Here is a 24464-nt window from a genome sequence, read left to right on the forward strand (position 1 = left end):
CAAATTGGCATTGGCAAGTGCAGACAGACAGTCTAGAGGTCAAATGGCAAAGTTCGACATGTTATTATAAAAAGCACTGCATTTCAATTTTATCATTCAACCCAAATGGTAGCAAGGTGTGCAAAAACTTGGTCCACCAGACTTCTCTTTGTGATAAAAGTCTATCTGTATTCAACTGTGTGTTTCGGGGCATCATCTCAAGTATAGTGAATCTAAGTTGTGCGATGGTGTGGCGGTGTTCTAACCAGTGTGATGTGAGAGGAGATTTGAGACTTTTGGTTCGAATGGAACTTTTATGTTCTGAAATTCTCACTTTCACTTTTCGAGAGGTTTTCCCCACATACATGAGTCCGCAGGGACATTTAATAGTATAGATGACATTGGTAGTGTCACATGTACCAGTGTATCTAAGTTGAATAGTTTTGCCTGTTCGTGGGTGGTTAATGACATTGCCAGTGATGACATTGTGGCAATTAACGCAGTTCTGACATTTTTGCATGCCTTTGTGCTCAACAACTTCTGTCGTGGATGTTGTTGATAGTAAATCTTTGATGTTTTTGCTCCGAGTGTATGCGAAGATGGGATCAGAGGAAAATAATCCATTAAAATCTGGTTCGTATTTGAGAATGTCCCATCTGTTTTTGATGATCTGTCTGATACGTCGTGAGCTGGTAGAGAATGTGGATACAAAGACATGTTTGTTGGAAGGGTTTTTGACTTGTGGAGTCAGGAGTTCAGTACGTGACTTCGTCTGAGTTCTGGACATGGCGGATTCAAGAACTGATTCAGGATATCCACGGTCCCTGAATTTGGTCACTTGGTTCTGGAGCAATGGTTCAAGATGTTGACTTTCGGAGACAATTCTCTTTGTTCGAATTAATTGAGAGTAAGGTAGGTTGCGGATGAGTGATGGAGGATGGAAACTGGAATGCTGTAGAAGATTATTTCTGTCGGTGGGTTTAGAGTAGATGGATGTGATTAATGTGTTCGATTTTTTTGTGATCAGTACATCCAGAAAGGATAATTGTGCATTGCTGATGGTATGTGTAAACTGGATGCAAGGATTCTTTTTATTGAGTTCACCAATGTGTTGAACCAAAGATGCTTCAGAATCTTTCCAAATTAGAAAAATGTCGTCAATGAATCTTGCATAAAATGCAAGATTATCATTCCAGGTGTTGTTTGTGAAGATATTGTCGTATTCAAACTTAGCCATGAATGTATTCGCGTATGCCGGAGCACCGGAAAACCCCTTGGACGTGCCGCTTATCTGTAAGAAAAAATCATTCTTCCATTGTAAATAACTATGTTGGAGACAAAAAGTGAGAATCTCCAAGATGAAAACTTTGTTTATTGTGGTTTCTGGTAACTGGAGAAGTGCCCATTCGCAAGCCTCCACGCCTTCAGATAAGGGAATCGATGTGTATAATGCTGTCACATCAATCGAACAGAGTAACCATGATTCCGGAAAATTGCTGGTTATCTGCTCAAGTAAGGTGAGAAAATGAGTAGTGTCTTTGATGAAGCTTCTCCATGTTTGAACAAACTTTTGTAAAAAATGATCAACTAGTTGTCCTGCCGGCATGAAGATGGAATCACACCCGGACACGATGGGTCTGAATGGGGGATCATGTAGATTTTTGTGTATCTTCGGCAACATGTACAATCTGGGTCGTCTAGGATGAGAGACTGTGAGGAAACTTCGAATTTTCTGGTTAATCCAATCCATTTCTTCAGCATGATAAAGAATATGTGCCATTTATTGAGATTCAACCATATAGACTACAATTTTTTGAAATTTGGAGTGCGCTATCTTACACAGAATCTGATATATCATCAGGTTATCCACGTATAAGGCTACCATTACAGACAAAATATACTATAACACTGTCCTCTCTAAGCTTCTGAGCTAGTGGTTCAATATGCAAATCAAAGAGAAGAGGAAATAAAGGGCACACCTACCCTGTCACCTGACCTATTGTAACCTTTGGGGAGAGTTTTCCATTTATCAACACCTTAGCTGATGGTGTATTATAGATTTGCTCCATAACTCCCAAAATACCCTCTTAATACCAGAGTGAACCAGAATCTCTAACAGATATTTCCAATTTACTCTGTCAAACACTTTTGTTGCATCAAGTTTCTTAACTGCCAGGGCTGGCTTATATGCAACCGCCAGATCTGTGGCTCCAAGTGAAACATGTGTCATTGGCCATCGTTCTTTTGCTCATTATGCCACCCCAGTGTGGAACCAGTTATATGCAAACCAGTCTTGACCCTGTTCCTCATGGGATCAGTCCAGCCCGAACTGCCAGGCCAGGTCCTCCCTGGACCGGAAATAAGCATCCTGGGATCTGTTTCGGGGAATCACCCCTCATCAGCCAGGCTAGGTTGAATCCTGTGGCACAGCGAGCAAGGGACCCACGTCTGGGCATGCCCATGACCACTTAGGGCGAACATAGCAAACACAACAAGATGATGGACGAAGTGCTGAAACTTTTCAGCCACTCACCCCCAGTCAAGAGATCTGGATTTAATCGATCATTCTTTTGCTCACTATGACACCCGGTTCGGACCCAGCCATATGCAAATCAGTCTTGACCCTGTTCCTCATGGGAACAGTCCAGTCGGAACTGCCAGGCCAGGTCCTCCATGGACGGGAAACGAGCATCCTGGGTCCGGTTTTGGGGCATCACCCCCTATCAGCCAGGCTAGCTTGAATCTACAGTCAGCATTGGACCCACATCTGGGCATACCCTTGCCAACTTAGGGCAAACACAGCAGACACAACAAGATGATGGACAGAGTGCTGAAACATTTCAACCACTCACCCCCAGTCAAGAGATCTGGGTTTAATCCATCGCCCAGCCCGAGCTGCCAGGTCAGGTCTTCCCTGGACCGGAAACGGTTTGGACTGTTCCCATGAGGAACAGGGTCAAGACTGATTTGCATATAGCTGTGTCGAAACTGAGGTGGCATGGTTATGCAAAAGAACAATGGATTTAACTCAGATCATTATTTATTCAGCATTTCGTCCATAATTTGTTTGTGATGCACTTTTCACCCTAAGTGGGATGGGTATGCCCAGATGTAGGTCCCTTGCTCACAGTGCCACAGGATTCAAACTAGCCTGGTTGATGATGTATAATTCCCCAAAACCGGTCCCAGGATGCTTGTTTCCAGTCCAGGGAGGAACTGGCTTGGCAGTTCGGGCTGGAACAAGGTCAAGGCTAATCTGCATATGGTTGGTCTAAACTGGGGTGGCATGGTGAGCAAAAGAACGATGGATTTAACCCAGATCTCTTGACTGGGGGTGAATTCATGATTTATTCAGCATTCCATCCATCATTTGTTTGCGTAGTACATAAGGAACAAAGCACTGGAACACATTTTAATGAAGTATTGAAGAAGGAATAGATATTGGAAATACAGGGAGGCAACCCACAGAGACAGGAACAGAAACAGAGAGACAGTTTTGGGGACAATATAATGGAGATAAGGGAGATCACTACACAAGAAGTAAGTGAGAGATTACACTAGAGGCAAGCAGAGTGAGCCCCCTTACTCAGCAAAAATCACAAACTCTCCCAGTGGATAGATGCAAACCTGTTAGCAAGGAGAGGGAAAAGCTGGAAGCAGGGAGTGGAGGGGGTCACCAAGAAACAAGTGGGACGAAACAACAAACTCAGAGAAAAATCATCTCACCTGGGCTGCTGAGTGCTGAGGCAATGGTGGTAATCAATGGCATTCCAAGAGCAGTGTTAGTTAAAGAACACTTTCAGTTGTAGTGTCCTGTGGCAGCCGGCATGGCTCATGGGTGGTGGGGCTAGAGAAGGGGGCGGGTACAATGTAAAATCGAAAAAATATATACTTATCTTGCTGCCTGATCCCACGTCTCCGCTCCTGCTCTCCTCAGTCTCGGACTCCACGTAGCACAGCCAGGCCTCCCTGACCAATCACAACACTGTAATGCAGCATTGTGATTAGTAAGCACCCAGGCTCCCCCAACCAATCACAATGCTGCAATCCAGCATTGTGATTGGTCTGAGCGCCGTGGTTGGGCGCTCAGCCAGGGACTGGGGGCTAGGGCGGATGTATGACATTACAACGCGGGTTTTTACTACACGTGCAGTTACATCGCATGCGTTACAACGCATGCGATGTTACAACGCTATGCCATTCCAACGCAAGTCTTTACATCGACTTGCGCTAGATGGCGTGCTAACATTAAAAAAGTGTAATTTACTATTCCAACTCCAGTCCACTTAACAGTAGGGAAGGTGTTGGGATAGTAAACTACACTATTTGTAATGTTAGCACGCCATCTAGCGCAAGTCGATGTACAGTCTTGCGTTGTAATGGCATAGCGTTGTAACATCGCATGCGTTGTAGCGCATGCGATGTAACTGCACTGCGTGGTAAAAAACGCGTTGTAATGGCTGTTCCCCGCTAGGGCATGTCTCCATGCAGGCTGTAATGCAGCCTGCATGGAAAACATGGAAAGTGCACATGACTGTTTTGGACGGGTCGAGATAGCCTGCCAAACAGTCATTGCGCACCTAGGAGGGTTCTACCACTCCTCCTGTGCTCTGCAGCCCGCCCCATCATGCAAAGCTGTCGCCGCAGGACGTCAAAATAAAATGATAATAACATTACGTTATTATCATTTTAGTTTTTCCTTTTTTTACTGCTTCAAGGCGGTGGGGGCGATGCTCCTCCGCCTTAGGGCAGGAGCCGCCACTGGCAGTGTCTAGAGGAGGGGATACAGCTATGGATACATCAAGGAAGCTGAGTAATACAGGTGGAGCAGGAAAAACAGTAAAGATAACTCCCTCCCTCAGATATTATTTTAAGGGTTAACCTCAGAAGTTAAGCTTGGAAGGGGAAATGGCTGCAACAAATAGAACCTTAATGCAAAATTATGTCTCTAGATTCCCTATGGAGGAAGAAGATAAAGTGACAGGTGGTCAGGGATTACAATTAGGCAATGGGTTTGCATGTCTTTCGGCGGTGGAGGTGGAGGAGCATGAGGGCATCACCAACACTGTCAAATTCGATCAGCTGAGGAGGTCAAATTCAGACATTATACGGGTGACCTTGGACAGATAATGGGAGTTGGTATGGTGTCTAACAAGTGTAGAATGAGGACTGCAATCCATACACAGGTAGTGGAAGTCTGGGCACTAGAAGTAGGACTACAGCCAATACACAGGGTACGTCTGGGAGACAACCATTACTGTTGTTTGTCACAGAAGTGAGGATCACTCGTTTGACACCATTTGGTCAGGATCTCCACCCTTAGAGAATAATTTGATTACATTCCATCAAACTAATTACCAACTAATGACTATTTAGGGAGAACACAGGGAACATTATTTCATGTGGAATACCCACAATGTTTTCAACATTAACATAGATACTTAATCCAAATAAATCAGAAAAGTTAGGATTCTATAGTTACTTTTAGTCGCCCTGCACCAATCTTCTCATTTTGTTGCTGCTGTCTTTCAACACACCTGGGTTGCCTTCTTACATTCCCACCTGGTGAAAAAAAGATCTCCGGCAAAGAGCCCCCTAAAGGGGATGGTTGGCATTGCAGCGCCAACCGAATGAGGAGCATGGGGCCATGATGAAGCATACCACCCTTCGGTGGGTGAGGGCCTGTGCTCTAATGAGCTCACGCTCCTAGTAACTTAGTTGAATCCAGGTATTTAATACATTACCTAGGACCACTATCGGAACAGTAAAATCTATTGATATTGATCATGATATATTTTGGGAGAACATATACTGGATCTGAATTTCTCCCGGGCCCCCCTTGTCTAAAGAGCTTAACAAAGTAGGCAGAGCTTCTTCCAAGAGGGAATAGTATATCTGTGACTCAGATACAGGATGACACAGTGATCACAAAGAATAATATAAATATCTATTTACATTTTTGTCTGTTAGAAAGAATAGGTCTATATTTACATGTCGAAACAGTGTAGCAACTAGAATAATACACAATGCAGACAACCCTAAATGATATTCTAGCACAAAGATTTGCAAGAGGGGCCAAAATATGCGCAGTGAAAATATGGTAAGTATGCTGACTGCAAATCGTATTGTCTATCAAGGCAGCTGCCTGGATGACCTCAGAGGCCTTCAGGCTACTACAAGGAGTAATGCTTAAACTTCAGACAATGGATGGAAACAATCCATCTTGGATGTATCTTGTGTGTTATGATAAACCTGCCCTCTGTCCTAATCTGCTCCACAGCCCAAGGAGAAGAGTTCAATGGGGTTGAGCGCGTTCTAGGGTCTGTGCTACCTCTGTATAATTTTTGCTCTATTATCTTAGCATAATTTTCTCCTATTGTAACTATTTGGCAATTTTTGGGGGGGGATTTCTGTCAGGTTCTCGGACACAGCTACCCGATATTGCATCATCAGCCTATGTATAGAACTATTTTATTTATTTATTTATTTATTTATGTATTTATTTATTTATTTTATTTATTTAGAACTATTTTGGAGATATGGCAGTCAATGGACTACACAATATTTCAAATAACCAATGACAAAGACTGACAGAACTTAAGCAGTTAATTATATATCTTACGTATATAATTGCCTAAGTAGAAAAACATTTACCTCTCTTTGCATTAAGTGATATCCAACACATTTTTGTTGAAATATCATAAAAGTCCTTCATTTGCTTGCTGCAACTTGTCAGACTCCTGCCTCTTGCCCATTTAAACACGGTCATTACTGAAAGGATGACGTTTTCTGATTTTTCACTCGGATTCGATGACCTACAGTTTTTATATCACAGACACCTTTTTACATTGATTATTAACTTTCAGTGCTATTTTAATCTCACTCGCCCCCATAACCATTGGCCACTTCATATAGTCACCAATTCTATGTTATTCCCTCTCGAACAGTGCACTAGGTTTAGGCCAGTGTTTTTCAAATATCGATAATGTTGAAAATGTAAAAAATAACCAATTTCAATGCTTAACTTTTTGGAATTTAGAAAATACATATGCTGTCCTGTGTTTTGGTTCGTACTCCGATCAGAGTCCAAATGCAGTGCAGTACACCACAACACAAATTGAATTGAAACAAATTAAATAGACACGTGTTAAGCAGCAAAAACTTAAACATGTCAAGTTCAAACATCCCACTACTGAAACAGTACAATGGGAAGTAGCTCTCTTAGCACTGTTTGACTCAAATTGTCTTCTTTATCAATGCCTTAGTTATTTTTTAGCCTAAGACTATGTTAGACACTGTACTGTAACATTCGAATATGATGCACCCCCAGCAAATGTAATAATAAAGCATTTAGCATTAACATCGACTGTATTATTTCCAGGAAACTTTGGAACCTGAAGATGAAAGACCACAAATCCAAGTAACTACTTTACCTTTTTTAAGCTGTGATTCAGGTAGGCTCTGTGCTTCTGAGATAGTTCTTGTATGCCTTTATTATATTTGTAACATATTCTTCATTCTTCACTGAATAAATATAACTTCAAGATTTGTTCAAAGAGATTAAAAATAAAGATATTTTCTTATTCTTCCATTCTACAATGTAGTCTCCATTTTTTTTGTCACTTAAATTCATATTAATCGCTCCATATTGCTCTCTGTATTCTTCCATTATTTCCTCCGCCGAACACTCGGCTTTGTAAACTGCACTTTTGTCATTGTCCAGGCTGAGAGTGATCACCAAGAAGAGCATGTTCTGGATTCATAAGGTGAACTGCTCAGGGAGTGAGCCCCACCTGGCAAGCTGCAAGATCCAGCTCTCACCGGGCAAGTTCAAGCCCGTCTGCAAGAACGGAATGCATGCCATTGTCCGCTGCACTGCAGGACCCCAGTACAGCAGTGGGCATGGAAAGCCTTTTCGTAAAGCCTTCAGGACAGAGGTACTGTGAAGAAAGTACTGTTCAGATTTTACAACAAATTGGTCCTATCCTTAATAAGGAGCGCTCTGATCTCTATTGAGAAAAACACCTCAGTGGATTCATCTCACCCAATATGCAGATATCTATTTATAGAGTAGCCAACCAGGTCAGATACTGGTGGGCTGGCTGAAACTTTCAACCTTTAGAGGCTGATAAAATTGAGTGCCATGTTTTGTGTGATATACTAACACCTCTTTATTTTTATTATTCATCAAAATTATAATCCCCACAATCAGATCCCAAGTATGTCTCTAAATTTGTGGAAATCACTATTTTCTTTCTTGGAAGGCATAATACTAGTGTATTCACAAATACATAATGTCCTGTAAAACATAGTTTTCTTTAAGACATGGGCCTTAATCCTGGGCTCATGCTTAGGGTGACTCACATAGACAACTCAAAACTGACGGATGGTAATACTTGATTGAATCTTAACTGTTCATAATAATATTCAACATTTTCTAGCTCCACTTTACTAGTACACGGATCTACCCACTATATGCAAATCAGTCATGGCCCTCGTTCAAAATTTCTAGCCCATTTTTTGTTTGTTGTGCTGTATGTTGACGTTGTCTTAATGCACTCTGTAGTGGTCAAAAAGTAATGTATTGATGCAGTAAAAACATCTAAATAATGTGCATGGGCTCTAAGGCCTTTATAGGTTCAGCCCTGGTTTTGTTTCCTGGTGTTTTATAAGTGATTACTCTTAGCGATGTACTAAATGCCTGTATTAAATACCTGTACTGGGGAGGCCATGGTACCCAGATCTTGCACATGTCATATGAGCAGATAGAACATGTTTTTGGGAAATTAAGTGTTGGTTGAAAATAGTTGCTCAGAGACATTGACCACTGAGCATTTAGCTTCATACTTTTGTCTAAAGGATGTCATTATGATCAGTTTTTGACTTTCAAGCATAAACACTATCTATACAGCTAGTTTGGATTTGTTAAAACCTGTAAGAGTTTGATTCCTGATTTTCCAGATTTAAAAGTGATTCTGTTTTGTGGTCCAATAAGTGTCTGTTCTGCCATCTCATTGCTGTCTAACCTTACTGTTATTAGGAGCCTTTGGTCAGACTCAGAGCTGGTGCCCAGATCGGAGAGGGAAGGGTGGAAGTACTGAAGAATGGCAGGTGGGGCACCGTATGTGACGACAAATGGAACCTCATCGCTGCCAGCATTGTGTGCCGGGAGCTGGGCTTTGGATCTGCCAAAGAGGTGCTGTTTGGAGCTCAGTTAGGACAAGGTGGGTGTGCAATGACTGACAAGTCTGTCCTGTGCAGCGTTGATAAAAAACAACGCTACAAAACATCATGTTAGGTAAACTGTATGAATATATTCGGATCTACATAGCTAAAAATTAGCAGAGAGACGAACAAAGACTCTGAGCCCTAGGGTACAGTTCAAGATTGTCTCCAAGACCGGCAGGCTGCCATTGTGTGCAGAGATAGTACTCTTCGAACTGACGGGTCATCAATTCCTATCAGAAATTTAAGAGGCTATGGGCTGTGTGGGCTGTTCTGATGCAGATAGGGAAATTGTGCTAGATCCTGCTTGTGCCCGATGGAGAAGTCCCGCCTTCTGGTCATCCCTTTCCTGCGCTAATTCATCTTCAGCTTAGTGATGTCCTGGATCCTGATTTCCTTTTGAATAAGCTAGTATGTCTTCAGCAGACCCCTCTTTCAACTGCCTGCCATATGGTATGATAATGTACCTGCCTGCTGCTCCTGAATAGTTTCAGGCACAATAAACCTGCATTTAACATGAGCATGCAGTATGTTTAACATGCTCTGCCTGTACACAGCTATATATTTTGTTATGGTTGCCTATGTTTGCTCAACGAGCCTTATTATACCATTCATTTTAAATCTTAAAAATTGAGAATTCCATAGACTTAACTGCAAAAGTAAGTAAATGTGCAAACTATTTTAGGCGATCAGGAACAGTTTATTTTAGTGTGTGCAATCCATTTTCTTACATTGTCATTTTAACCTAAGTTGGATGTGTCTTATTTTTATGATAATAAACTGATCATGTGGTCCCCCACTCTATTCTGGGGTTTGGTAGGCCCTTCCTCCAGGCCACCATCACCCACACCCTCCAAAAAGTGAATTGAAACTTAAATTGTCTATTGCCTACTGCTGGGTGTGTTGTGATTCATCAACATTCATCTTTGGTTGAAGGTCTGGGGCCAATCCACATGAGCGAGGTACTGTGCAGTGGCCAAGAGAAGTCCATCACACAGTGCCGCTTCCAGGAGGCCAGTAGGAAGGGTTGTCAGCACGAGGAGGATGCGGCAGTCAGGTGCAACGTTCCACAGATGGGATATCAGAATAAGGTATGTATATTCAACTGCTGCCAAAACTGTCTCTATGAAGCATCATATGAAGCATCATAAGATCCATGGTTTTGTCACAACCCTTCAGAGGAATACACATTTTTTTACAGGGTCCTATTAGGGAAGCTGTCCATGCACCATCTCATTTGGTTACCCCACTCCGAATTTCTCTCCAATAACTCCTCATTAATGACATGTACATTTTCGGAACTCTCACAAGGGGGGGGGGGGGCTTGGGGAGATTTAAGGACCAGCGGGGGCAAACTCCCCAATTCTACTAATATCTGTCACAAAAGAAGCCCTCAGGTCCAAAGTCAAGCTAGGCAAGCGTGTGGATAGAAACAACTATGCTGGAAGGGGAGGGGATCCCTTTTAAGGACGGTTTCCCTCACACACAAGAGGTGTCATGCTTCATCATAAGGATACGATCCTAGTCGTGATGCGGGCTACAACCTCTCGCTGCAAGGGAGGAGCTCAGGGATGTTTTCAAGAAGGGGGTATTCATAAATCCCAATGTGAGCGTGATGTGTGGTATAGGGAGTGCAGTGCTTAGGAAAAAATTGTTAAAACTAGCTATGAGGTTAGCCAGACAAGGTTTATTATTGCTACCTCGTGCCAGGATTAAAAATAAATAATGAGTAGTGTAACCGCCAACCTTAGAGGCAGTTGCACTAGGAAGTGATCAATATGTTTCGGCCACTAGACCTACATAAGTGTAGTGGCCTTCATCAGGATCTCTAACCAGCTACTGCTATAAGTGAGTGAACACAATAGTGAGTGATGAAAAATAAAAAATATGGTTAAGGGAAATGTCGGTGTGTAATACTAAACCAGTGATCTGGCACTTCAGCATATTCACTGGTAAAACCTGTGGTGAAACAAACAACAGCACACCGCGCAGTTAAAACATGGTAAGGTACAGCACCGTTGATCAACAGCAAAAAGGAACAAACAACATATAGTGTACATGATTGTACAACAGAACTAGTGTGACAGTGCACCCAGTGATAACTTAGTTCTGCGAAACTCACCTACAACAGTCAGGTATTATACCGCATCTGTCCCGGGCTATGAGCCTTAGGTACATACGCCGATCTAACCTATTGAGTAAAGGTTGTTCTGTTAGAGTATGAAAGAGTTATGGTATATAGAGCAAAGACAAGCACACAGTGTATGAGCAGTCATGAGCAAAGGGGTAAAGTTTGTCAAAATCGGGATAATTATTAATCTGTATCAGGGTCCCAACAGAGGGCAGAGAGAATTGTCATGCTCCTGAGTGCAATTGCAAATAAAGGAAAGGAAATGTGTATTTTGAACGAAAATTAAGAATTATGCCAAGCTCCAAATACACTGTCGGGGTCCCAACAGAGGGAAGAGCGAACTGTTGCGCTCCTGAGCGCAATTGGAAAACAAAGGAAATGTGTAAATAAAACGGAAATTGAAAATTTATGCCAAGCTCCAAAACACTGAAGAGGTGGAGCGTGCACATAACAAAGTGTGCTGAATCGGAGGAGAGCGTGCCTGGTCTGCGGGAGCGGGGACCGGACCGGGGACGCTTGGTTCATTGACATGCCCCTGAAAAGTCAATACACACAGCGCGACATAAGCACAAGGGGATGCTTAGCAACACACTGCAGGACTACTCGTGACCGGTGTGCGGTATGGATTCAGACACGCATATAGTCGCTTGTAAGCGCGAAGGGGTGCCCACTGCCCAGCAACACACGGCAGGACTACACATGGGCGGTGTGCGGTATGGACTTTAGTACCCATATAGTCGCTTTTAAGCCTCAGAAAAATGGTCAATTACTGTGTGTCATTGGCGCAAAGAGGACCCTATCACACACGCACATGGCAAACCAATGGCTGCCAGCAAGTACTTACTGCTCAATTCGAGCGTGAAAGTGATGTGCGTATGTCCGTCTGATAGGAGGGAACCCTGCTGGAGGATATCGCGCTTAAGTAGTAAGCTCGAGCTCCAGCTCGGAAACTGCTTCCTGGATGTAGTTCCAGGCATGCTGGGAGTTGTAGTTTACTGCAGTAAGAACTTCAGAAACAAGGGGTTGGAGGCGGAGCCCTTTAGAGTGAAGACTAGAAAAACTCAGGTGAACGGTAAATGTAGCTGCTTCTATGCATGCTGAGAGTAGTGATCAAATGAGGTTAGGACTATGGAAGCAAAGGTGGGGTCCACGCGGTCTGTTATCGAGCAGGCCGATTTCGTGGGGCAGCAACGGATTTAGCATATCCACCGGCACACCGAGGCCCATCTGGGGGCTATGAATTCTACAGCAGCAACATTGCGCACTCCATCTGGAGACAAAGGACACTAGAAGGCCCTTAATGCTCTGCCAGTCGCGGCAGAGAGTCCCATCCAGGGCCTGCATTGGAGCATTTAAATGATGAAGGTGGTGTCCTATGCGCCTTCAATTGTCAAAGCCTCCGAAGAGAAGTGGGGACACTTCAAAACGCGCCAGGCATCCATGGCAAAATTGAACTGCTTAAAGTTATCGTTGTGCCGGCAGATTGTATACCACAAAGGCTCTTCATGAGCATGTTGCCGCTCAAGTGCGCCTTGTACGTTGGGTACTTTGGAGCTTGGAGATATATATATATATATATATCTATATTCACCAATTGTAGCTCCACAAAAATCCGTATCAACGAAGAATGGAAACCACGCAAATCCAGTAAGGCACTGTTGTTTTACTTTATTAAAAGCCGAGTTGCACCAATCTGACGCGTTTCGGGCATTTATATTTATATATAAACTCCCACTCCAGCTCCAAAGTCAAAACGGGTCTAACACAGCTCGGGTTCACTTCAGGTAAGATTTATTCCACCACCTTGGCACATCATATGTTCTTATTCAAGCGCAGTGCTAAAACACCTGGCAGACACGTTTTGGCTGAATGCCTTCCTCAAAGCCAGCTTTGTGTAAAAGAGTTTGTTATCACCGGGGTTTGAAATACTCACTTGTTAACTCCCATTGGAGGATGCTGTGCGGTCAGAGAGAGGACTGCAGGTTCAAGTTAATACTCAATCTCTGTTAGCTGTCAATACTGTCCCCTCTGACTCACATGCTTTTATTGCCTCTGAAAGCACAGTGGCGTAGATAGACCTTAGACTGCTGGGGTGGTCCCTGAATTTGAAGAATTGGGGGGCTGCTGGCGGATTCCTTGGACTGGAGAGTCGGGGGTGCTGGCGATTGCTGCCCGGGACAGCGGCCACCCCCAAACTCCTCCCCCTTGCTACGCCACTGCAGCTACAGGCCTGATTGGTGTGAGGCAGAAATATTTCTGTTGCCATAGGTCATAGGTCTGGTCTGTTTATTATGAGAAGTCATGATAAACACATTAGGTTTGAGAAACCGATTGTGAAAAGCATATGTAAACATTAACATGCATTTAAGGGTGGATGGTTATTACGCCCTATTGAAGCTGACAGATAGGTATTATGTTACACGAAATGTCTTCATACCTTTGTAAGGAATGATTTTGATGTTGGTTACTGCCTCTGACAAACCCTAAGGGGTGAAGATTTGCGTAGGAACTCAAAAAGTACCACTGACTGTATGCCCCATTGGTGCAAAGTCGTGCATAGAGCTCATTGCATTACATTGTCCAACATTTTAATGCGGATTTACTTTGGAAAGTGAATACACCACTTTGCATTGTGTTTGCATTACAAAGGTTGCACAAACCTGGAGAAAAGTATTAGTAAATCTGGGTTGCAATGTTCATAGCTACATCCAGATCTCAGTTTTGTATCCTTGCATGTTAAATGTGTATTTCCACTGCAGTAATCTCCTCCATAGAAATGTGTTTTGTGATGTGGAAAATTGTCATTATTCCCATGGCTGAGAACAGTATTCCGATTTCATTGGTTGCAGAAGTCAGGCACACATGGCAGGCAGGTGTTCTAATATGGCTTATGGCGGGATCTGGTCATTATATTTTATACTTCCACAAGCATTAGCTGCTATCAGGCATGCTTGTCTATTCTATCCGTGTGCCTCTTTTTAATTTCATGGAGTCGGATGTTCCTGTTTTCTTATTATTGAATGATTGCTTATCCTGAATGCAAGTCTTCTAATTACACTTTTATTTCCTCCACATAGGTGCGCCTAACCGGTGGGAGAACGCTTGATGAAGGCATAGTGGAGGTGCTGACGGAGGTGAACGGCGTTCTGAAGTGGGGGGCTGTGTGCAGTGATCTCTGGGGGCTCAATGAAGCCATGGTGGTGTGCCGTCAGTTGGGACTGGGCTTTGGAAGCCAAGCCCTGCAGGTTGGTGTTCAGCATCTTCTACTGACTAGAGGCGTCCAAAGGTGTGATTATCTGCAGGGTCCTGTGTTACAATGTACTGTTGGAATTATCTTGTCATACATTTCTCTAATTTTTGTTTTTTTGTCATGGTGCAGTGGTTCGTATTGCATTTTGTCTTATTTTGACAAAAACAGATGTTGGACACCCATGTTTTGCCCGGTGTCAGTTCTTGCACAGTCCTATATCCATGGTGCAGAATTGCTTCTTAGGACTATAAAAAGATCACAGAATAGTCAAGGACATTTGTCTCCTGATATGTACATCAACTTAGCATCATGTTAGATATCCTTCTCAAAATCTAAAGATTGAGCTTTTTGTAGTTTCCCATTCCATTTCTCCTGCTGTGCAGATGGGTAAAAGTATGGGGAAAGGAAGGAGAATTGGATTTGTAGTGTGATTTAGTGGGAGGTGGTGAATGGTGTGCAGAGTGAGGTGGAGAGGAGGAATATGAGGTTTCTGGTTCCCAGCTTTAACAACTCACATGGTGCCACTGTGTGTCACACGATATCGTCACTCTTCACATGGTTACCCAATAAACTACTGATATCACCAGGGCCTAATTTGTGCCAGTTGTTTCTGGTGCTCAGCACTGGCACTTAATTGTCAGAACCTGCTCTGATGACAGTCCGCCACACGGTGGCGCTGTCTTTTTTTATTTTGAGATGAGCACAACAACCATGTTTATTAGATCCATATACATTGGAAATTAATAATACTAGCCTCTCATGCCTTTACTATGGCTGTGTGTGGCCTGAAATAGTCTGAATTGTCACACTTGTAGGAGTGCAATGGTTAGGTCTTATGTTCGTACTGCTATTGGTAGCGCTGGCAGGGTATGAGAGGTGCAGGTTGCAGTGGCCTTCCAATAAGGGCCCTGGCACTGGATGTCACGCACTGAACTGAAATGTGTTCTAGAAATCCTCAAGTAAAGCAGTTTTCCAGCTTGTGCGTGCTATGTATTCTTGAATTCCCTTATGGCCATTGCGGCGCCTCTTCCCACCCATTCTCTCAGGACATGAGAGGTGCTTTCAGACACCTTTGTGTATTGAGGGAGGACGCGAGAGGCTGGTAAGGACAACTATGGTGGGCTCTATGGCTGCTCAGGCAGATGATAAAATTCATCGGATTGACTGGACGTGGATAAGCGCCGAATGAAAGAACAAGGATGCAATAGCATTGTGGTATAATACAGTAACCACAGATTGGAAAACCATGAATATTGGTTGAAATAAAGAAAATACACCTTTCTCACAAGAAGATTTTTGAAAAGTTGAAGATATTTTAAAAAAAGAAGAAAAAAAAAATCTATACTCTCCTCTGAAACCATTTAACCTCAAAGGTTCATGTACAATATTGGAAATTTGATAAGGATTTTTTAAAAGTTGCTAGGACTTAAATAAACATTAACAAGAATAATCATTGAGACTCGATGGGAAAGCCCAGAAGGTGCAAGATATTTATTATTATATACAAAAAGTGACAGTTATTGTTTTGGTCTTGATAAAGATGGTGTTAACCAGAACGATACAATCGAAACGCATTGACGCTTTTGATCCCTAATCTGTGACACGGATTGGCACAACAGATGAAATATTGTCAATTCACTGAGCCCGGATTAGATATTGACAAAGAAAGGCTGTTTTTATGACAAAGTGAATTGTCTTGCGGATACTCTCTTCCTTCTGTCTTTTTATTTTTATTTTCCTATTTTGATATTTGTTGTAACCTTAGGTACCCTAGAAATGTCTGAAGTAACAACAATACTGTGGAATTATTGATGCATCTGGATTTAAATCAATGTAACAAACTGATAGCCTTTTTTTATATGTGTAGAATAACAATATAATTTTTATTTACAATAAAGTATTTTTTATATATATATATATATATATATATATATATATATATATATATATATATATATAAATATATATATATATAGATATGTATATAGATATATAGATATATATAGGTGTTTTGCGTAGTGGAACACTATATTTGGAGGAACATACACACTGATATACTCCCTTTATTTATGGAAGAGTATATAGGTGTATGAATGCAAGTTGTATGGGAATGAGTGAAGTTTGATGTAAATGATGGATTGGTAAGTGGTCTGCCAAAGGAAGAATTTATGTTTTCTTAGTTAAATACGGAACCCTTTTCCCTTGGTGAATGAAGGGTCCCTCTCATGATCATTTTCTCTGCTCAGGCAGTTTCCCAAACCCCCAAACTTCGGTTCAGCATCACTCCCAAACCAGGCCCCACCTCCTCTCTCGCTTGACTACAATATTTTTAAGGTTGGCAGGTCTGGATTCCTGTAATGTTTGCTGCTTCTATGTTTTTTCTCCAGGACACGTGGTACTGGCAGGGGACACCAGGGGCAGGTGAAGTGGTAATGAGTGGCGTGAGGTGCTCCGGCACTGAGCTCTCTGTCCAGCGGTGCCAAAAGCACGGCGTGGTGCACTGTCCTCGAGGAGCGGGGCGTTTCTCTGCTGGAGTCACCTGTGCACTGAGTAAGTCCAAGATTAATGTGTATCAAACACTTTTTATCTGGAGGTGTGGGACTGAATGCTCTGAAAGTCCATTCTGAGGTCTGTCTCACTAAAGTCTTGATTATGAGTGTATGTATGGCATCCTAATAAAATTCAATACCCCGGAGTTTGGAATTTATATGGTGTGGGGAACTACAACTATTCTGAGCTTTTGAGGAGCAGCAGACAAATGTTGGTGCATATCCGCTCGTCACCGTAAATAATGTACTCCTTGCCTCTCTTGCAGTAAACTCTGCACAATTCAGAATTTTGGCCATTTCGCAAACAGGGATTTGTGCAAGGGTGAGAGAACGCTGGCCCACTCAGAATCAGGGCCTAACTCTGTTTTCTGCCTGTACTAACAAGATGAAAATATGACATGTAGTGTTCTAGGACTCACGCAGTTTGCCACCATTTTGCAAGTAATGTTGTCTTTGTTAGATCAAGCAAGCGCAGTATTTTTATTGGCTGTCTGGACACATGTGATGGCTCATATATTTCTTAGTTCTATAGGAACCTGGCCCATTGCTCAAGTCCCCTGATTCACACTATGCACACTCAGGCGTTTTTTACACCCAGACCACTATTTTTCTCAAGCAGCCATAGCATTTTATTACATCATGCATGAACCTCTAAAATATCGGATGAAACAAGTGGCAAATTGAACATTTACACAATAACTTGGGTCTGCATTTTGCAAAATATAATGCATCATTCACAGTTTAACATCACGACAACATTCAAGTGTAAACTTTTTCGATAGATTGGTATAACTTCCTTTTTCTGCATCGCCCTCTTGATTTTACCTTTACCCCATCCTCAACATGATAAAATCAAGATTGTTAGGGGGAGGTATTTATAATCACACTGCATTTTCACCCTCACTTTTTCTGATCACTACTGTAAATACCAGTTGGTCTTCCTGCGGGTGGAGGAAAGCATAACAAAGACCCGATGATGATGCTTTTCTCGTAACCTACCAGGCAGAGAATCAAGATATACCGCACCCGTGGTAATTCGTGAATGAGGGTTTTTAAGACGAGTAGAAACCCAGACCCTGGTAACACACAGGACTAGTGATTCATTCCCTTTTCATTATACCTCCATTGGACGGAAGCCGAATGAATCTCAGCTTCTCTCTCCCCCACTTGATCACAAGGTTATTGTTAAATGGTAAACATCATGCGTATTATGTTATCATTTTTTTACATTGTGACATTCTGGGAATATAAACTAGTGAGCTAAATAACTAAGGACAGACACCTGTGGATTACAAGGAGAAGCAAAGGGAGAACTCCTGTCTGATCGTGAGTCCCTGTCCTGTGTGGTGGTATTCATTGACGGCCAAATTAAAATGTTCTGTTTTTGTATGAGGAGTGTATAGTGAATATCTGCCCTTTGACTTGCGTTCAAGGTGCTTCACTGTGGGGTAAACAGAAGGAGATGATGGATGGAGCGCTGAAACTTTTCAGACACTCACCCCCAGTCGCCGATCTGGGATGAATCCATCATCGTTCTTTAGTTCACTTCACCTCCCCAGTTCAGACCCAGCCATATGCAAATCAGCCTTGACCCTGTTCCTTATGGAAACAATCCATCATGCCAAGCCAGGTCCACCCTGGACCAGAAACAAGCATCCTGGGACCAGTTTCAGGGTAACACCCCTCATCAGCCAGGCTAGCTTGAATCTAGTGGCAAAGTGAGCAAGGGACCCACGTCTGGGTATACCCTGCCAACTTATGGCGAACAAAGCAAACACAAGGAGATGATGGGCGGAGCGCTGAAACTTTTCAGACCCGCGTCTCCAGTCACAGATCTGGGTTGAATCCATCATTGTTCTTTAGCTCACTTCTAAACCCCAGTTCAAACCCAGCTATATGCAAATCAGTCTTGACCCTGTTCCTTATAGGAAAAGTTCAGCACGAACTGCCAAGGTTCTTGCTCAAGTAGGCCTTGTCTTGGTGCAGGACACTTTGAACTTCATACCTGCATCCATGGGATCCAGTGAATCAATGGTATGGTACTATGAAATTGAGAGTTTCATTTTGTGCAACTATAATATTGTAGCAAATATCTCAACATCCAAAATATCGAGATGCTAAGTATATGTGGGTAGGTATAGATTTACTAAACTTAACTATATATGCATGTACCGCGATGCAATATATATCTTCAAAGTACATTGACATGGAGTTCAGAACAGTAAATCTATACTTACCTGTATAATCTTACCTGCACGATATTTTGGTTGTTGATATTTTTGCTATGAATTAATTATTATAAATTGTATTTCGGATAATTGATTCCTTAAAACTTGCAGACAGTAATACAATCATTTAAATACAATTTTTCAAAATTGCAAAGACCATTTAAAATCACTTTAAACCTGTCATAAAACTCTTTAAAAAAATGTTAAACAATTCTCGTGTCACACCATGGAGTAACAAACACGTTCATGTACAAAAGAAGCACCAGTGCAAACAGCCGATGTGTCCTGGTCTGCGATGATATTATGGTAGCCCGATGTTTAGGTCTTGATATTCTAACCTGTACTAATGTCAAGGATCCCTTCCGGTGGTCATGCTTAGCAGTTTTAGTCACAGTCTGCCCTCACTGCAGTGGGATCCCTCGTCCACTCCATGGATCGATTTAGTGTGAGACTGGATAGAAAAGGACAGTGTTTGCTTCAGCCTCTCGAAATATAAGGACTTCTGGTGATTCTATAGAATATTATGTATATATGTGACAGACCAGGCAACAGAGTGAATAGATAATTCATCTGGTTATTGTTCTTCAGATGACCATACCATTTACTACATCGGTATTTGCTCACTCCCTTAATTGCTGGCTCACTTATTTACTCATTCACTAAGTGACTCACTAGCTCTTTCACTCACTATTAAAATACTACTAGTCGTTTACTCCTGTAAATCGTAAGTGGCGCTGCGAGCTAGTGGCTACAAAGTTGGGTTTGAGATCAGCAGGGGTGGGCTCTTCTTCATTAGGGCATTGGGGCTCCGCCCCTCCAGGTCCCTCTTCTCTTTCAGCACTTCAATCATGCACTTAGAATTGCCAGCCTGCCTCCTCTTACCTCGTGCATCATGGGTTCAGCCAGGCAATGAAGGGATGACAGCTGCACGTGGGTGAGAATCTCTCGCTTTAGGGAATACTTTTTTACCACCCTTGATTGTAGAGACGAAGATCCTGCAAGAGAGACGCCGCCATGCAGATGACGCTCATTCTCACAGGGCGTAGTAGGGTGAAGCCCACATTATTCGATCTGTAAAAAACGGTCCTTTTGCCAAAGTCCCTTTCCAGTATTTTACGATCACACACTGCTTGCTTGGATTGTGTTGAGTCACTAGGGCGACCCGAACCTACAGTGATGGAGCAGTGTCATGTACTTTATTTACAGACAACGATCTCTAACTGGCACTTCATACTTTACAGGGAAATTCATCCATGAGCCTTTTTCGCAGTAATTTATATAAATAGTGCTTTCAATTACTAGACGTCAGAGAGCGAGTGGAAACTTTACATTGTTCATTTTTTTATAACTGAGTTTTGTATATCATCGTGTTTGTCAAGCCTGCTTGTTAAGAAGATAAAGGCTGAGTGAAGTAGAAAGATTCCTTTATTCATAAACACCAACACATGCTCCGACAGGAGAGGAGCGAATAACGACTTGCTGGATCGGCGATCAGCTGTCAACTGTCAGTGAACAGTTGGACAGCTGATGACCTCACAGGTATGGTGTCCGCGCAGGGACACAGGGGAGGCAAACTAGGACGGTGTCCCAAGAGGGACATAAAAGGAACGTAACACATCTTCCCCCTTTGCAATCAACGTAGAAAGTCTGAAAGCTGTGGAGGGGTTAACAGGTCTCAGATAAGGTGAGGTTCATTCACAAACAAAGTCCTTGAGCTTCATCGGTGCTCCCAACAACCTTCCTGCACGTGTTCTGCGGACTTGTGGTGAACTTCCTTCAAGCGGTGTGGGTGGCAACTTGCGCCGGTTTCCCTTAACAGCCTGAGTGTCGTTCATTGTCATTGATGGATAAATGGTGGTTCTAGTGTCACTTCTTCCCACGTTCATGGGTGTAGTAGGGAACTCATAGTCAGACTCGTAGTCCGAAAAGTCTATGGGTGTCTTGTTGTCTTTGGCAGCTGTCTCTTGATCATCCCCGTAGCTTTCTGGACCGGGATCCTTCTTGGATTCAGCTTCAGGGTTTGCTGGGTACTTGTATGCCGACAGTGCTGAGAAATGCCACACTCTTCCGTCGCTCAAACGTGCTGAGTTTCCATAAACGTTTCTTACCGTCAAAGGAGGGGTATATCTATTCTGCGTTTTCCCCACGTAACCACTCCTTTTCACCTTGACAAGATCTCCCACTTTGATTTCTACCTCCTTGCATCCATGTTTTTTGTCATAGTAATCTTTTGTTTTGTGCTGGGCTTGCCTAAGTCTCTCTCGGATTGCACTGGCTGACCACTCCACTCTTTTGGCTGCATTTATCCACCCCACATTGTCGTTTGATAACGGAGTTCTACCGCGCATAAGTTCAAATGGGCTATGACCCGTGGTGTCACTAGGTGTAATGCGGTGAGCCCACACAGTTTTCAACACTTCTTGTTTCCAGTCGAGATTATTGTTCGCTGCCAATTTGATAGTGCCCTTCAACACTCTATTAAATCTTTCGACTGCACCATTGGCAGCGGGGTGATACACAGATGTGGTTTTATGTTTTATATTGTGTTTTTGTATATAATTCTGAAAAATGTGAGACAAGAATTGTGCCCCATTGTCACTAATAATTTGCTTGGGCAGACCTTCCCTGGAAAATGTCTCATCCATAAATTTCACAATGTTGTGTGTGTCTGGCTTGCTGGTTATTTTTACCTCAGGCCATTTGCTGAAATGATCTTTAATTACTATCACATACCATTGTTCCTGCGCTTCAGTGATGGGTCCCATCACATCAATCCCTATTTTTTCCCACGGCATAGTGGGTGAGACAATGGGTTGTAATGGTGGTCTGAATGTGACTTGAGATTTGTCTGCATCCATGCATAATTTGCATTCTCTGATTGCTCTTTCAACGTCTCTGCTCACGCCCGGCCACCAGTACATGTTTTTCACCCTGCTCTTAGTCTTGGCAATACCTAGATGCCCTTCATGGCATATGTTAAGAATTTTGGTGCGTAATGACTCAGGTGGTATGAATCTTCCACTTCTGATCAAAAATCCATCCTCCTGGCACAATTCATTCTTGACTTCCCAAAAATGTTTTAGTTTTTCTTGTAGCCTATTCTTTGCTGGCCATCCCATATTAATTTTTTCCATCACTTGAATGATGGTGTCATCTTTTTCTTGTTCGGCGAACCATTCCTCTTTCTCTAACCTGCTGTCCTCATCAAAGATTTTAGCAACGCACATTTCATCATTATCCTCATCAGTCTGCTCCCTGTACTTCAAAGGCATTCTGCTGAGATAGTCAGCCACGACATTCTTCACACCTGGTATGTAATGTACCTTGTATACAAAGTCAAACAAGCGTACAGACATCCTCGCCAACCTTGATGATGCAGTGTATAATCCTTTGGTTGTTAGCACTTTGACTAGTGGTTTGTGGTCAGTGCAGAGGTGGACCATCCTTTCCCAGATGTACTGCCGGAAATGCTCCAATGCCCATACACACGCAAGTGCTTCGCGTTCTATCACGGAATACTTTTCCTCCGCTGGAGTTAGTGATCGCGAAGCGAAAGCCACAGTGTTCTCATTGCCCTTGGAGTCTTTTTGGGTTAGGACAGCACCAATACCTTTGTTACTGGCATCAGTTGTCAAATAATTTTGCAAGGTTGAATCATATCCTTGCAATGGTAACGCCGTGCACATGTCGTTTTTAAGGTTTTGAAAAGCTGTTTCACAGTCCTTGTTCCATTCGAATTTGTTTTTTGTTTTGAGTTGTTGTCTAAGATCGTATGTTTTCAATGCAAAATTTTTGATAAACTTGGAGTAAAACTCCACAAGTCCTAAGAACGATCTTACTTCATCCTTGTTGGATGGAACAGGGGAATCCTTAATTGCTTGTAATAACTCCAGTTTGGGGCCAATACCTTCACCTGTTATCTTGTGGCCCAGGTAATTTACAGATTTACATGCAAATTTGCACTTGGCATGTTCTGCGGTAAGGCCTTTACTCTCCAGAATCCCGAGGACTTGCTCAACTCTTACATCGTGTTCTTCCTTGGTCTTCCCCATAATCAGGATATCATCCTGAAATAGTAAAATACCTGTAACTCCCTTGAAGACATGGTTCATAAGTCTTTGAAACATAGCTGCAGCTGAGGCCAAGCCAAATGGTACTCGGGTGAACCTGAAACAACCATGAGGAGTTATGAAAGTTGTAAGTGACCTGCTGTCACGATGTAGAGGCACTTGGTGGTATGCGGACTTCAAGTCCACAGTTGAAAACCATTTTATACCCTTGATTGCAGCTAACATTTCGTTTATTTTTGGAAGTGGGTATTGTTCTACGACAATGTTCTGATTGAGGTCTCTTAGATCGACGCAAAGCCTCAATTTTCCGTTGGCTCGTTTGGCAATAACCAAAGGTGCGACCCATTCAGAGGCATCGATTCTTTCAATTATCCCTTCATTTAGAAGTTGATTCAATTGAGATTCCACCTCCTCTCTGATTGCAAAAGGGATATTTCTTGCTTTATGTATCACGGGTGTGTTAACTGGTTTAAGTTGTATTTTATGTTGGTATCCCTTAAGCTCTCCAACAGTCCCACTAAACACTTTTGGGTATTTTTTGAGCAAGGAGTCTGCGTAGTTCTCATCATCAAAAAGACTTAGACCGGGATCCTCTCTGCTTGGATCAAGGATGATTCCTAAACTTCCCTGATCCATCCACCCCAATACAGATGGACCAACTTCAGAAACATACAGTTTACTGTCAGAGTCGCGACTTTTATATTTGAAATTGAGTCTCTTGTAGCCACATACCTCAATAGGCTCTCCAGTAAATGACCTTATTTTTATATCTGGTTTCTCTAGGTCATTACCTAGTTTGGATTCGAACTTATCCTTCCATACTTGCTTGTTAACTATGGTGTACGGTGACCCAGAATCCGTCACAATGTCAATATTTATTCCTCCAATCGTCATGTGACAAATTGGTTTCCTTGTCCTGGTTATTTTTTCTGTGGTATTTATTACATTGACGTTCTCGCCCTTTTCTTCATCAATGTTTAGTACGTACATGTTAACGTCATCATAGTCATCTTCATTTTCACTTGAGTTCTC

The 24464-nt window shown here is 42.6% G+C and overlaps 1 protein-coding gene across 1 annotated transcript in view; it reads left to right on the forward strand.

The window, feature by feature from the left end:
* LOXL4 (lysyl oxidase like 4) overlaps positions 1-24464 on the forward strand; it is a 211960-nt gene that overhangs the window by 104296 nt on the left and 83200 nt on the right. Inside the window, exons 5-10 of the mRNA XM_085606332.1 lie at positions 7361-7399; positions 7703-7916; positions 9020-9203; positions 10141-10295; positions 14413-14580; positions 16973-17135. Coding sequence (XP_085462458.1) covers positions 7361-7399; positions 7703-7916; positions 9020-9203; positions 10141-10295; positions 14413-14580; positions 16973-17135 — 923 coding nt within the window. The remainder of the gene's footprint in view (positions 1-7360; positions 7400-7702; positions 7917-9019; positions 9204-10140; positions 10296-14412; positions 14581-16972; positions 17136-24464) is intronic.

This window comes from Triturus cristatus, chromosome 1_2 (assembly GCF_964204655.1).
Source record: "Triturus cristatus chromosome 1_2, aTriCri1.1, whole genome shotgun sequence".
In the NCBI taxonomy this organism is placed as follows: Eukaryota; Metazoa; Chordata; class Amphibia; order Caudata; family Salamandridae; genus Triturus; species Triturus cristatus.